Source organism: Camponotus vicinus, unplaced genomic scaffold, assembly GCF_025532165.1.
Source record: "Camponotus vicinus isolate PSW18456_S1 unplaced genomic scaffold, iyCamVici1.0 SCAF_1, whole genome shotgun sequence".
In the NCBI taxonomy this organism is placed as follows: domain Eukaryota; kingdom Metazoa; phylum Arthropoda; class Insecta; order Hymenoptera; family Formicidae; genus Camponotus; species Camponotus vicinus.
Window position 1 is genome coordinate 2,142,794 of NW_028141945.1, and position 16,085 is coordinate 2,158,878.

Genomic DNA, 16,085 nt, shown 5'->3' on the forward strand with positions numbered 1-16,085 from the left:
GCGTCCTCGTCAGTCGCGACATGATGGTACGAGGGGAATCAACGACATGATGGTACGAGGGGGATCGACGTCCTGGAGGGCGTCGCCGTCCTCACCGTCCTCGTTCTCCATCACATCGTGTGGGTCCGAGCGTTCCGGACATAGCACCGCGTCCCCGCGATCGTCGGCGTTTTGCTGCCTCGCGACCCGAGTTTTTCGCCAGGCTCTCCTCTGGCGGTAACTCGAGAGGCCTGGCAAGTCGAGAGTGCATTACACGCAATTAGACGCCAGGGTGGCCTCAAGGTATGCCCGACAAACGGCCTCCTCCTCGCATCCCCCTGTTACATTGCGTTGCATCGTCGCGTTTTCCTTCTCATTTCTCTCTTCGTCGCTTCCATGCCGCGCGCTTTACCCCTCCCGCGCTCATTTCCCCTCAGTGACCCTTATCGAGTTGTCTTTCCTATCTTCGATTTCCTGAAGAATAGTTCTATTGGATTAAATATTGTAAAATTTTACTAAAAGTTTTCAAGATCAGCGATAACAAAAGTGTACAATTTTATTTGTTATTTTATATTCTAAGCACCATTCGATAGCAAAATTTGCTCCTCTGATTGAAATCGTTCATTGATTTAGAGACTTAAAAATAAGCTGCTATAAAAGGAGCAAATTATCATGGGTCAATATCTAAGTAATCTCTAATAGATTAATAGAGGAAAAAGATATATATTTTAAAATTATTTAATAATTTTTTACTGGACTTATGGACTTCAAGCGTGTTAATTTTAAACATGTATCTTTATATCATTCAATGGAGGAAGTATATGTTCAAATAAGTATACTCTCTAAATTTCTTAGAGTGAAAATGCACTCGAAAAATTGAGTGACTGGTCAAGTCACTCTAGTTAGAGTGATTTTTCACTCATAGGAGTGAATTCTTCTCACTTTTTGTTGTAGAGTAAAAAATTCACTCTGCAAAATAGAGTAAATATGTATACTCTATTTTGTAGAGTGAATATTTTCACTCTATGTAGCATTTTCACTCTATATAGAGTGAAAATTTTCACTCATGAAGAGTGAATAAAGCGCATGTGAAACGCGCATGAGTCCGCCATTAGCAACACTGTCGTATCGTTGTCTCGCGACGTTACCAACTCGTCGCACGTGTACTTGGTATACAAGACATATTAAAGTAACTTCTTAGGGATATATCTTTTTATTTTAACATATTTCGAAATGTAAACATATTTTTGTGTGTGTAACGTTAAATATATTTATATAGCTATGACAAGAAAAAAGGAGGTTAATCGGCTTTTACACCGACAATGAGATAACATGCTGTGTGCGATGTTCAGCTTCGATTAATTCAAGTAAAAAGCAATGATTGCTTCTCATTTCAACTAATCAAAGCTTCACGTCATATACGTAACGTGTTATCTTATTATTAGTAAAAGACGGCTTAGAATCTCACTTCCTAAGAGTGAATCTGTTCACTTGTAATTGAGTGAAAAATAACTTGACGAAAGTGATGACTCCACTCTGATTGAGTGAATTATTCACTTCAAACCGAGTGACACATTCACTTTACGTTCAGAGTTAAACAGTTCACTTTTGTGAAAAGTGAATGTTCACTAATTACGAGTGGCAGTATTTTCACTATCACTTGGAGTGAATATTCACTCGTTTGGAGTTAGATTTCACTCTAAGAAATTTAGAGAGTACTATATCATAAACAAAAATTTTAAGTTACGCGCTATTTTATATTTTTTAGATTAAATTGTAAACTCGGCAGCAATTTTTGCATCCGTAGTTAAACTAAATGGTGGTATTCGATTGCTTTAATACGACAGTTCTAACGACAAATATGGATGTGATATGCGTGTTGGTCTTCTGCCCCTACAAAAATAAGAGTCTAATTATATTTGCCTGTGTGCGAACACACATGTTTCACGCTTTTACGGATAGTCAATGGAAGTTATAACTATTGTCGACTATAGCATAGCACATATAATGCTGTCGTCGTGTAAGAATGAGATACGAGATACGTTGAAAGAGAAAAAAAAAGAAAATGATAAATGACGAGGGACGTAAAGAGAGAGGTTCGTATATAAAAAGCGATGGCACCGTTTAGTGGAAGATACATTGATGCGCCTTAAGAGTAACTACTATTGGCGTAATTAATTTAACTAAAGAAGCAGCATTAATTTATTGCGCGAGTTCGATGCTCCTTCCCTTTGCGATGGAAACCTTCTTCTTTTCTCTTTGTACTTAAATTACAGTTGTGCGCTCGCCAAGTTTCCTTCTTCCGGGATTCCCATTTGTGCAAGACTTCTTTTACGTCTGTGAGTGATCTCAGTTATGATAATGAAGCTTCACAATGATAGATTTCAATTTATTTTTATTCAAAGCTCGAGCAGAATGAATTTCGATGTGTTACGAGTGTGAATTATGTAAATATTGAATCGTTCGAACAAAGAATAAAATTGACATGCAATAAAATTTGCAAGTTTATAGAATAGGCAAGGCTCGTATAATAAGGTCCATAGTTACGGAAAGCGTCATCTGCTCGCCAGATGTTAATTATTCTGAAGGTACCTATGAATTGATTGTAAGACTGCAAGGAAACTGAAGATACCAAAAGTTGTAAATGAAATTTTTAGTGTGAAAGCAGATACTGGATGTATGCGTGTAAAGAAAAGTTAGAAAGGAGGATTAAAAATATTGCTAGCATGCAGGATAACAAAATGGAAAGATAGTCTAAAAAAATAGATATAGTGGATATATGTGTGTGTGTGTGTGTGTGTTTATATATATATATATATATATATATATATATATACTATAAAATATTTATAAAAATTATATTCTGTGTAAATGTGTGTATAAATATATGTGTGCGTGTATGTATATGTATGCATATGTATGTATATGTATAACAGTGACAAAATGCAAAATATTAGTTCCATACTTTCTTCTGTCTCTATTCTTTGTCAACTATATAGTTATATTTAAAAACAGCACAATAGTTCTATGAAATAATTCGGGCAGTTAGTATAATATTATAATATTATAATAAATATTATTTTCATTAAAATATTTTCAAATAATTAATTAAGTACTATCAAATGCATGTATTATTTAAATATATTCAACAAATAATTTTTTAAACATTATTTGTTTAATGGTTTTCTTTTTTTTTTTTATTTCTTTGCAGTGTATAACAAAATTCTAATATACAATTCACGGTTCTAAAGTCTGTTTAATTTCGAGCTATTTATAACTTATCAAATAAAAGCTATATTATTAGTATTTGAGATCCGAATGGTTTTTTTTTCTAAAATTATTTGTATAACACTTACCGATGCGATTATTGTCACAATGATTGTTATGTGTCCGTGAAAACAATTGACAATTTATCCTTTTTTTTACTTTGATATAGAAAAGGATATATTTCTTACACAGATTGAAATGTAAGATACGAAATAATTGCGTAAATAATGTATCATGAATATATATTGCACCATCGTCGACCGATAATTTGCGTCGCTATCTGATTTTCACAATTGGCTTGATAATCGAGGTCGAGTCTACCTTCATTATTAAACGCGTGTATACACTTGACATGCATTGATAAACTGTAATAATTTTTCCAGATTGTAAATGCACGCGATATTAACAGAAAAGTAAATTTGCTTGAATGGCGCGAAATATATATATATATATATATATATATATATATATATATATATATATATATTGTGGTTCAACCATGAGACCATGAAATGCATGTCTCCATGGACTTATGTTAGTGTATTATAGCGACTTATCTTGTTAATAGCAAGCGAGTTGATGAAAGTTTATTTTTTTAATCCGTATCTTCTATTCACTTTTGCGTGATAATAATTTGAAAATCAAGGAGAAGTTATAACGTGTTAGTTTAATCAACCATTTAGTTAGTTTAATCAACCATTTTATTTCTTTTAGCAATGTAAGTAATAATCATAAGATGTTCAAAATAATAATCTTTACATATATAAACTCTCTTCTTAACTTATATTCAGATATTTTTATAAATATCAATCACATTTTTATATCAGATGGATCATACATATAGTTCTTCTTGTGTTTGCAAAATGCGTTACATCTTGATGTAAATTAGGAAATCATTGTACATATGTTATAAGGCTTATTGTTATATATATTTATATTTTATAATGCCTGAATTGCATATGTCCTTACAAAATGTCCTAAACATATAAGCTATTGTGCAGCAAACAATGTTTGCTAAAACGTTTTATTTTGTACTTCAATTATCTATATAACATTTATTCCAAAACAGAAAGCATAGAAGAGAAGTTTATATATTTATCTGATTTTTCATCTCATAGAAATAGAGTTACAAAAGAGTTTCAAAAAAGTTACAAATGAGGTTGATTTTGACTTTGGGTATAATCTCTTTTGGTATGGATCCCTTTCACAATAAAACCATTCCGAAATGTTTTTCAATAAGAACAATACATTAAAACTATTATTATTTCTTAAAAGCACATATGGTTTCCAAGCAGAATTGATTTGAACATTTATGCTTATCTGCATTTATTAGGAGCCTGCTGCTTTATTCTTCCTTTTTCTATGTCTTCAAGTAAAGCTTATCTACGTCATTACGTCATTGCGTGCAGTTATTGTAATAATTAAATTATTTTGTGTTTTCTGACATTAGAATGAAATTGTTTAGCATGTGTTTTCAAAATTTATTTTATATGCTTATTATTTTATTATATGTTTATTATTTTATAATGTTGCCATAGCAATGCTTGTCTTAAGCATGATCAGCAGAGGATTTGGAAGAAGAGCTGATCGATTATGCTATCCATTTAAGAGACGCAATGGTATCGGCTACTGATCCAATTAGTGCAGTATCTGATGAACGAAGAACTCGAGGTGGCTGAGCAATTATCACGATTGAGGCGACTATATAAATTTCTTAGTACCGGTGTGACTGCCGGCAAGCCGATTTACCGGGCTAACTGTCCACTTGTGAACAGTCTACCAGTGAACTTTCTTGCGTGGTCGCGCAGTGTTCACAGTCAGCGCAGAGTCGCTAAAGGATATTAAATGCTTTCCTTGTAGGTTGACCGATGATTGCACCAGCGACAGTTACTATCTGGAAACTGTCGCCCCCTCCTCGCATAAAACGGCAGGAGGCACAGAGTAACTACAGTTAAAAGCGTTGTCTAGCAAAAGGTTACCTTTGAAGTGAGACCGTATATCCGACATATTCCGTGTTCTCACGCCTTTGCTACATCATTTCAGATGATAGCGCTGATAATATTTGCAAGAATGTCTGTTGAAGAGATTTATTATGACGGATTTATTATTACGACGGAACTTGTTGAATTCTTTGAGTGACATCTTAGGCTCCATCTTAATCTTTTGATGTAATATATTTATCTCTATATCATTTTATGCGCGTATTTTTATTAAACATGTTGTTTGATTAGTATCGCGTTTATGTACATGTATAATATGTTATTTTTTTATTAATAAATTAATAAATTAATAAATATTAAAATCGAAAATATGATTTATAATTGTATCATGATTATCACATAATCTAGTGGCAGCGAATATCTTATAACCGTATAGTTAAGTTTATTTTGAAATAATACAAGTAACATTTACCAAAGTAGAATTTATTTGGCAGCGCGCAATGGCAATGATCATATGTTTAGAAAACAACTTTGTATCACCATCTCTGATATTCGAGAAACATCATTCGTTATTTGAATATTGTAGAAAAACTTAGAGATATATAATTATTATTTATGTGATTCGATTTAGAGTCAATGAAATAGATGACGTTAAAGGAAAGACGTAAGAGAGAATAGTGCTCTGACCTCTTGCGAGCAAAAAAATGCAAATTTGCGTAGGAGGATCTGGCTTCTGGCCAAAGATCGCTCTTCTGTCGGTTACTTGGCTAACCGTTTTAAAGTGATTCGCGAATAGCTTCTGGTTATCCTACAACCACCTACGGCACCGCGAGAAGTTATTGTAGTTTGACTGATACGATGTGCGCGTTTCGCGAAAAGTGATATTGATTCGCGTATATAGTGTCACACTGTCATTTGATTCAATGATCTTCACGATTCCATTATTTTTGATACGTGAGATTGTAGAGCCTTCATAAAAATCGATATTTTTAATCGCTGATTCGTGCTGATTTGTGCATATTAAACAATATTATTATTAGTATAAATAATGTAGTGTGTATTAATAAATAATGTAGTGTGTATTAATGTAGTGTGTGTTTAAATCAGTTTAAAATATGTAAATGTAATCTTTTCTACAATTTATATCAAATGGTGTGAAAGCAATTTTCCTTTAATATAATCTGCGAATGAAAGTTATATACGTTTATGTGAAATATAAGTTCGAAAGCAGCATTCATCAAAGGAAAGTATTATCGAAGAAAAATTATTCATAAGATTGAAGACGCAATAAAAAGGTATCTTTCATTATACAATTTATGTATTTTTGAATAAAATAAAAAATCTAAATAAGTTAAACATTAAAATAAAGTACATATTTTTATAAAATGTTTAGAATTATTTGATATAAAAACATTTCATTTAAAGTATAACATTAAAGCTACTACTTTTACTACGTTTGATTGTAATACGCATACACACACTCTAAGAAAGATAGTACTTATAAGTTTAATAAATATATATTTGGTTAAAATCTACGTGTGTATTATTTTTCGTATAGAATTATTTTACAATTATTTCAAATTATTTTAATCTAATCGAAAATAACATGAAACTTTTGTTTCATAGCACAAGACATAGACCAATACACATTATATATTACACATTAATACATATTATCAGATTCATTGTCTGCTAAAATTAGAGATAATATTTAATATAAATATACTAAATATACTAAAATTAGATATTTAAATATATTAGTATGCAAAATGCATTAAGAGATAAAGCTAGACAATTTTTATTTTTAATATATATATTTATTACTGTTATCATGTAACAATATCTTATCTCTCTGCTATTTTTGTGTGTTTAAATATTTCTTAATCTCAACATAAATTTTTTTATATTTTCCACTTTAATATTATCCTAATTTCCTTTATGTATTCAAACATTGCAAAAGTATCGGTGTAATATTAAATAATTTAATTTTACTAATAATATGAATAATAATAAATATATAACATTAAATTTTTCACGATGAAGAACGATAAGAACACCTGCAGCTAGAATTTATTATCATAAATTTTTGCTGGATAATGTATGATTAAATACATGTAATTAATAAATTAATACTAATTTCTGTTTTATTAATTAATGTAATTAATATTAAGTGTTCAATTAAGAAAATGTTTATTAAAAATAATCAGATTAATATATTATTAAAAATTATAATATAAAAGAGAAATGAGTCTTGATTTTACCAAATTTATATAATATTTTATTATATTTATTAACGCAATATGTTGCAACATATCATATCGACAATAAAACAAGCAGCGTCCATGAGACTAATGAAAGCCTTGTGCTAAAAATATTTTCTTGATTGTAATGTATAGAGTGCACATAGAGTGATAAAATATAGAACGACAAGAAAATATATATTAATTAAACAATCTTGTTTTTTTATTTTTTGAATAAAATTTGTAATTTGTTATATGGATATGCGTATGTGTAATAAGTATTTTGAAATTATATATTAATATTTTAAATTATATATTATGATTATATAGATTTCACTTTTATTTATAACAAATATTAATATATGTGATATTAATATAACAATTATTATAACAAATATTAATATGTTATACGGTTATACACATCAATGCTTATATATAATAATTTTGTAATCACTATTTGATTAATATAAAAATATATATACATATATATATTGATTTTTCTCTTTTAAAGATACACTTTTTTATACCATGGAAGAAGACGTTAATTCAGTAAAAAAAAATAATTATCAAAGCTGTAGAAAAAGAGAAAAACCTGGTATAAGAAATCTTTTTAGTAACGGTAAGAAAATACTGTTTAAAATATATGATAAAATAGCAAATAACAAAAGAATGTTTCTTTATCAAATGTTGAACTTTTTATCATTGTAGCTTGGCGTAGAATAAAGATATTAAGTGGTGGAGACAATCTAGGAGAATCTGATACTCATGAAAATCATCTACACAGTATGTATATTACTGCCTATATTTTGTAATAATTAATTTTTTATCGAAATAAAATATGCAAATTTTTAAAATATACTATATAAAATATTTATCATATACTAATAAAAGAATATAATGTAATTTAAGGTAAGATGATACTTATCAGCAGTTGGCATGTAAATCTAATGCTAAATAATGTTAATTAACTTTTAACTCATCAATTCCTCTCATTTATTTATAATTTTGAAATGCAATGTAATATATTTATAAATAAGAATATTAATATTATAAAATATTTTAAAATACTTTTTGATAATTTTAAATGATATAAAACATCGCTAGATGTCTCTACGAATCATTTTACCGCTATATTTAATTCTTATCAACGTATGGTAATTAGAAGATTAAAAAAATATAATCTTTTCTATAAATATATTTTTTATTATTTATTTTTACTATTTATTATTACTAACATGTGTTACAAATAATATATATGATAATAAGAATAATTCTTATCATTATATTATAAATATTAATGATTATATATATCCATTTTTAAATCTATATATACTAACTTATATATTTAGTTTACTTATTAATATAAAAGTTATTTTTATAGATTAATACTTTACTTTAAGATAAAGACAACAATCAAAAAATTAATATGTTACTTTCCTCATATGTTATATTTTATAGAATATATTTTATAGAACATAATCTTTTTTTTCTTTCTTTATATATAAAGTACATTAAATAAAACCCACAAATTAATCAAGAAAAAATTTGAGACTTGCTAATGTATAATATGAATACACATCAATAAGTGTTTATTTTTCTGCATTTAAAATACTTGATATACTAAATATTTTTGTTTTAATATTTTTTAATGTTTTACAAACACATGATGCTATTAATCCAACATTTTTGGTGATATATTGCTAATAGTAGAACTTCTACGAAATTGTTCAATATATTGATTTATCATTTCTATAGATAAGACACATGAAATATTCAAATATTCCAAAAGTTTAACTGGAGCCGAGAGTTTCTGTATGGTTAAAGTTTGCATACTTCAAGAGAAAGAGAGAGAGAGAGAGAGAGAGAGAGAGAGAGAGAAAGGGAAAGAGAGAGAGAGAGAGAGAGGGAGAGAGAATAAACCGTTAAATTTGTCTATGAAAATCTAATGTAAATAGATGCATACATTGTTATAGTAATATCCATACGCAATGTTCCAGACGCGCATATTTTTTTCTATAAATAATAGATTCTAGAAACTAATATAAATATAAATATAAATATATATATATATATATATATATATATACACATATATAAATAACATAAAATACATTTATCGAGCTTTTAATTCCTAATTAATATACATAAGAAATAATTGCATTTCTCGAAGAATAATTCGATACACTGAACTACGGGTGTTGCTGAACAAATTCGCTTCACGAATATATCAAGTTAAACACGTATGTCAACAATAATATACTACACGCAGCCGAATACCATATGACAATTAATTCATTTCCATTCCAAGAAATATTGGACTTTATTTTATTTATATATTAGAAGTATCTCAATATTTGCATATATTTGTTGTATGTTTTACAATAATTATGTAACAGCATTAAGTTTGTTCTGTATCTTCGTTGTTGGAAAATAAGATAAGACAACATTTTACAATCAGTAAAGTCTTCTCATAGTTTTTTTAACTTTTCTTTCTATTTTTTTCTTGTCTTAAGACATCTGAATCACCACCGAGCAGAGGCGTTACCATGATACTATTTATCTCCATCCTAGTGGTCTTCTTATCTAACAGAAACAGCTTCCACGTTTCCATTAATTCTAACCGGGAGCCACAATTAACTTCGCCTTTGGAGCGAAAATGAAAAAATCATGCCGATCCTTAACTGTTTACAGCTATGACTTCCAATGTTTTTCTTTTATCATTTTACCTGATGGATGACCGTAAATAAAGTAAAATGTCATCTGAGAAATTACGCTGTTGGAATTCTTTATGTGTCTTATACAGCTCTTATAAAGATTTCACTTTTTACTATTTCAAGTTAATTTGCATAATATAACGCTTGAACATACAGGATCAAGATATGTGCTGCGCAGACACATATAATTTATATTCTTAAAAATATTTTAGATTTTAAACATATTTTAATAGTTAATTTTTGAAGCTCTAATTTAAGCCATTTCTCTATATATTATTCACCTTTTATGTTTCTGTGCTTTCAGTCTTAAAATTGAAAAATTCATTATTCATTTAAATATGTACAAGATAATATAACACGCAATTAACATGTAAATTGCAAAAGTTCAAGAAGCGTAAGAATTAATTAATTTTAATATCATGTTAAATTTAACTAAATAACAGCAAGTAGGATCGTTTTCTATACTTGCGAGAGCTCATCTTTATTTCGCTTTTGCATCCTTTTGACAGAGTGCTGTAAACAAGCAACAATCGTGTTATATCCTCAGGGTAAATTATTTAGCTCGGAGGTGCTTTCACAACTATGACGATTGTCGAGTTGAGATCTCTGTACATGTTGCAATCACATAAGTCTGCAGCCATTTATGTACTAAGCACATGTTGAATTATAAAAAGCTGTTTAAAAAATTCTCGTGGGCGAAGCAATCTCAAGTGAAGGCATTTGAATAAAGAAATATGTTGTTGTTACATTCTGTTTATTTTTAAATCAGATATACCCATGTGTCTCAACCGAAAGATATAATCTATTTGTGCTCCTCGTTTTAATTTATGGCGCAGAATATTGACTAGAAAATCAGTCACTAAGATACAAATCAGCGGGCAATGGAAAGGGCGATGCTCCAGTTATTTTTCAGAGATACAGGAGCAAACAACATCATGAGACTAACAGACTTCTATATATTATATCTAGATTGCTAATATCGAAGAGCAATCATTTACAATTGGACAGAGTATACAGATTGAATTACATATACATTCTATATCGTATTTCAATTTATTGGCAGTTATTAAAATACAAGTTATTTTCATGTACTAATAAGAATTGATTAGTTTTACATATTGATTGATATTGATATTCTAGATTGAAATTCTGCCCCTTAATGCATTAATTATATTCTGCCCAATTGTTAGCAGTCTACATATAATATATAGAAATCTGCGCGTGAAACAAAGAACAGGAGTTCAGTCACAAAGGATGTTATCTTACAATAGCATGGGCAAGTCACACATTGCCAGAATACAAGATGGATTAGGAAAACATTAAAAAGGGTATAGACATGATGCTGTCAGGAGTAGAGAACGGTCTCCAATAAGGTGGACAGATGATTTAAAGCGCATTCAAATAAACTGAATGCGGACAGCACAAAACAATATAGAGTGACAGAATTTACGAGAGGCTTATGCCAACAACGAATTCAATGGGCTGATTAATGATAATGACGACATTCTTTTAATATTTGAAATGCGCAAACAACAAAGTAATGAAATATAAAAAAAATATGAAATATATTACAAAAAGAGAGATACAGACAGATAAAATTTTTTAAATTAAATATTTCTTCTTAATTAAATATCACTATATAATAAATTATGTTACATATAACTTCAAAAATGATAGATATATATTACTGCAATATATTAACAAATATTTAAAATTTATTTGAAGTAGCCAAAGAACCTTAACATCTTAAATATTTAATGTGATTTTAATTTTAATAGCAAGATATATAATTGTTTAGTCGTATCTATTTTTTAATAATTTACAAAAATAATATCGAGATATATGATTATTACTATTACAATAATAAATTGTTAGCAATAAAAAATTATTTAGATGATTAACCCAACATCATTTTTGAACGCCAACAAATTGATAATGATAAACAGGATACACTTCTCAGTTCTTCATAATCAAATAAATATTGCAGATGTAAATTCGATACTCGACGGAGATAATGATATATCCTCGAATCCTCTCACATTTTATGATTTCAATTTCCCTGCTTCGTTGCCGTCAATGAATTTCGTAGAGTGTGCTACGGTTGACAGAAACCAAATGGAAGTTGGGAATTGCAAAGAGAAATAAACCATTCATCCGTTTTTCTCAATGTTTAAGAAATATAAACGTGTGAGAAATATATTAGGGCAAGTCCTACTTATTTTTTTTCTTAAATGGCTTGTCATTGAAAGGAAAAAAAACGTTTTTTTATCTAGTTTTTTGCCGTCGTAAGAAAATAAAATCCTTTGCACTAATATAAATTGTTTAGCTTTAAAGTATACCATTTACCTTTACAGAATTGCAGCTCCTCAAAATATTTTCGTATTAAACAATATAATTATACATATCCAAGTTTGCAACGTTAACTTGCAGCAAAAGCACTTAGTGACGTATCTTAGTGTATATACACGATCTAAGATCACTTCCAATTATGATCATATTCCGTATCAAAGGGAGAAGCGCATTCCATTTGATATGCTGCGGTCTAAATTGGTCTCGTAATTGCCCTGTCATTGCCACGATCCAAATTTTCGTTGGCAACCGGTAGCTTTCACATTAAAGCCACTGCAGTTATCGTAAATTGGAGCAGACCTGAGAAGGTGTGCGGCATTCACAGATTTTGCCACTTGGGAACTTCCGGTATCATAGTATGGCGATATAGTTTAAGAGGTAGATTAAAATTGACCCTGGAGGCTTAGAGCATTGACCTCCAACTTTAACCTTTGTCACTTGCATATTCTATGTGTATCATGATACATAAAAATTTATATCCAAAGCTCGTGCGACAAGTGATTTTATAAATTTATATCTATTGTGTTATTAGTTTTTTTTTTATTTTTAAATAAATATATATATTACATGATTTTTTCATAAAAATATCTTGCCGGATTCGACAAAAAGAATCTAATGAACATCACGTTTCTAAATGCATATATTATTTTTGTTTTGTATGTATATTGTTTTTGTTTTCGATGTGAAATGTAGGTAATATTCCAAATCGGATCGTTGCCAATTAAATTTGCCGGCTTGAGATTTATTTTATTATACAGCAGAAATATTTCCATAATACATGACGACAAGTTTTGCCTACCATCTGTTCCGCGCTCCTCTCGACTTTCTACACGGTCGTGGCTTTAGTCGGCACTTTATCACTTTCATCTTTCAGGAAAACTTTTGCAATTAATGCTGTGACAGCTAAAGAATGTTAATTTGAGTAAATTACCGTCAACCCTCAGCGATAATGAGAACCGTCTTTTCATTCGCGGCATTGATAATGATTACTTGCGAGATAAGATGGTTTGTATGCCTGACTCCATCTTCACACAATCGCGTGCCAGAAAGCATTTCGGGGCGATCCTCGTAATTATCGGAAATCAACTTTAAAGATCATCAAGACATTTTTTATTTCTCTTTGAATACGTGGTATTAAGCAACTCAAGATGGATTATGGCGGATATCTATATTCATATCAGATTAAAGTGGGCGAGTTTTCATAATGCCGTTTTATCCAGTATCTTAGTATCACGTACGTTTTTTGATTGTGGAAGCTCCCCTTTAATCGAGACGAGGAATTTCGCTCTACATTTTTGGCGGAACTTCGAACGCCAACATACGCGTCGCATCAAGAGACTCATCGACATGATATATTCTAAGTATGAACAAGTGGGCTACGTATCATCGATTTGTCGATGAGAATAAAATCCATGCATATAAAGGCAGCGCACGGTATATCGAACATCGCGCATTTTCGAAAATTGGCGGATGAGACGAATAAAATAAATCGCACAATTCTATGGGAAATCTCGGCAGTTATTTGTGCTCACTCCCTTAGCCAGACATAAAATCATGCACCGATTTCACGAGTGTTCCTATATCCGTCGCCGCAAATTGCAATGTGCTATCTAACGTGCATGAAAAGAAAATCATAAAAGTGCTATATCCATTGACAATAAGGCGATACGGATGACGAGAAATGTATATGTAAGAAATATTCTCCCACACAATTGTAAAATTAAAAATTTTTAAATAGCTACACAAAGCCAAAAATTGATATTACTCATCCATACTATCATAATAATTATTTATTAGTCGCTAATTACTTTGCAAAGAAATATATTTTTGCTTTGCCAAGGAAAGACATTTTGTTTTTTTATTATTTTTTTGCGATAAAATTATCTTTACTAGGTTTTTTGTCATAGTACGTATAAGTACGTATAGTACAGGTAAATAATATAATTGACAAATTTTTCATGTTGCAATCTGTATATTGAGTTTTATGTTGTGTCGCATTGCGCTATGTTTTTTTTTATTATGTAGTTTTACAAATGTTTACGTTTGCATATATATGACAAAAATTAATTCTTGCGCATTTTATATTTTTCTACAAATCTTTTTTTTCATATTTATATAAATCTGGCCACACACACACAATATGAAATTTAATCAACGTATTTTATTATACATATATACTGTCGATTACTTTTATTATATGTATACTATCTCCTGTAAAAGAAAAGTCTCGAAAAAAAATCTCTCCTGGCTGATAATAATTTGGAAAATAATGATGTAAGTAGTATAATAAAATCTACTTTACAGTTTCTCATGTTCGCATCTTTATTCAATTTTATAGAAAAATAATCTCAATATTTGATAAGTAACTTAATATTTGATAGATAATTTATAAGCTATAAGCTATTAGAAAACATCATACTTATTTTATTTGCAGACTGATGTGTCAAAGAAATTAAATTAAAGAGATTAAAGAATGTATTTAAACATATGTCGTTATCAAAACATTTAATTAAAAAATTGCTTGAAATAACATAAATTTAAATTGTTTTGAAACTCAAAAGCAATCAAAATTAATATTAGAAATGATTATTGATGTACTTTTTGGTTATTTATATAACTATTGTTCGAACAGTATTTAATTATTACACAGGTTGTTTGGTATAGTAACATTATAACATATATGCATATATTATTTGGATTATATACATAAAAATATAATTCTCTCTCTCTCTTTCTCTCTTTTTTTTCTCTTTAAAGAGAATATATATTGAAAATAAAAAATAATAAAAAATATGTCATGTGCATTTAGGTATTGTACTGAGTTTCTATCACGTATTATACACTACTAGAGAGTAATGTTGTTACCAATGTATTATTGATGTTCTTGATAAGAGACTAAAATTGTGCACGAATGTCATAGTGGTATGATTTAATACAATTGAGCGTTACAAGTAGAATAGAACCAGAAATGGACACAATTTCACGAGATTCGTTTTGGGAGCTGAAAAAACGAAACTTTTACTAAAGGAATGGGTCATGCGGTGTGCTCGAGCTCCAGGAAATATAAGCGGAAATTGTAGTGGTTCATTCCGGGTGGTAAAATTCCGGGGAAAAAATTTGCACACATGTAACATCGAATTACTCGAAAGATGTCTGGTTGATGTTAGTTTCAGTAATTTAAAAAGTAGAATTTGTTACTATTTTTAATGATGCAAAGATAGATAGAAATTTGAATTTCGTGTATAGCAACCAATTTAAACTTTGATTTGCAATTCTATATGGCATTAAAAAAATTTTTATAAAATTGCGTAGATTTATCCTCTGAATGTATATTTTTCAAAAATTAAAATTATTCCCTTCGTATCACACTATATGCATATTTAATATTTATTATTTTTAATAATTAAAACATATAACTAAACGTATAATTAAATTGTATCTTTCTATATATTCACAGAAATTATAAATTATAAAAAATATTTTAATTATACTTTTGATATACAAAAATCTATTTTTTGTAAGCTATAAGAAATATATGTTTTGAATTATGCTACTACATGATATAATGGAAGTACTCTTTTATTTGCGAAGCAGTA

General features: G+C 29.2%; 1 protein-coding gene across 1 annotated transcript in view; it reads left to right on the forward strand.

Annotated features, from left to right (window-relative positions):
- The first annotated feature begins 5,990 nt into the window (after positions 1-5,990).
- The window catches only part of LOC145967391 (A-type potassium channel modulatory protein KCNIP1), a 134,770-nt gene continuing 124,675 nt past the window's right edge, over positions 5,991-16,085 (forward strand). Inside the window, exons 1-3 of the mRNA XM_083092242.1 lie at positions 5,991-6,481; positions 7,938-8,045; positions 8,135-8,209. Of these exons, the coding sequence (XP_082948368.1) occupies positions 7,955-8,045; positions 8,135-8,209 (166 nt within the window). The 5' untranslated portion in view covers positions 5,991-6,481; positions 7,938-7,954. The remainder of the gene's footprint in view (positions 6,482-7,937; positions 8,046-8,134; positions 8,210-16,085) is intronic.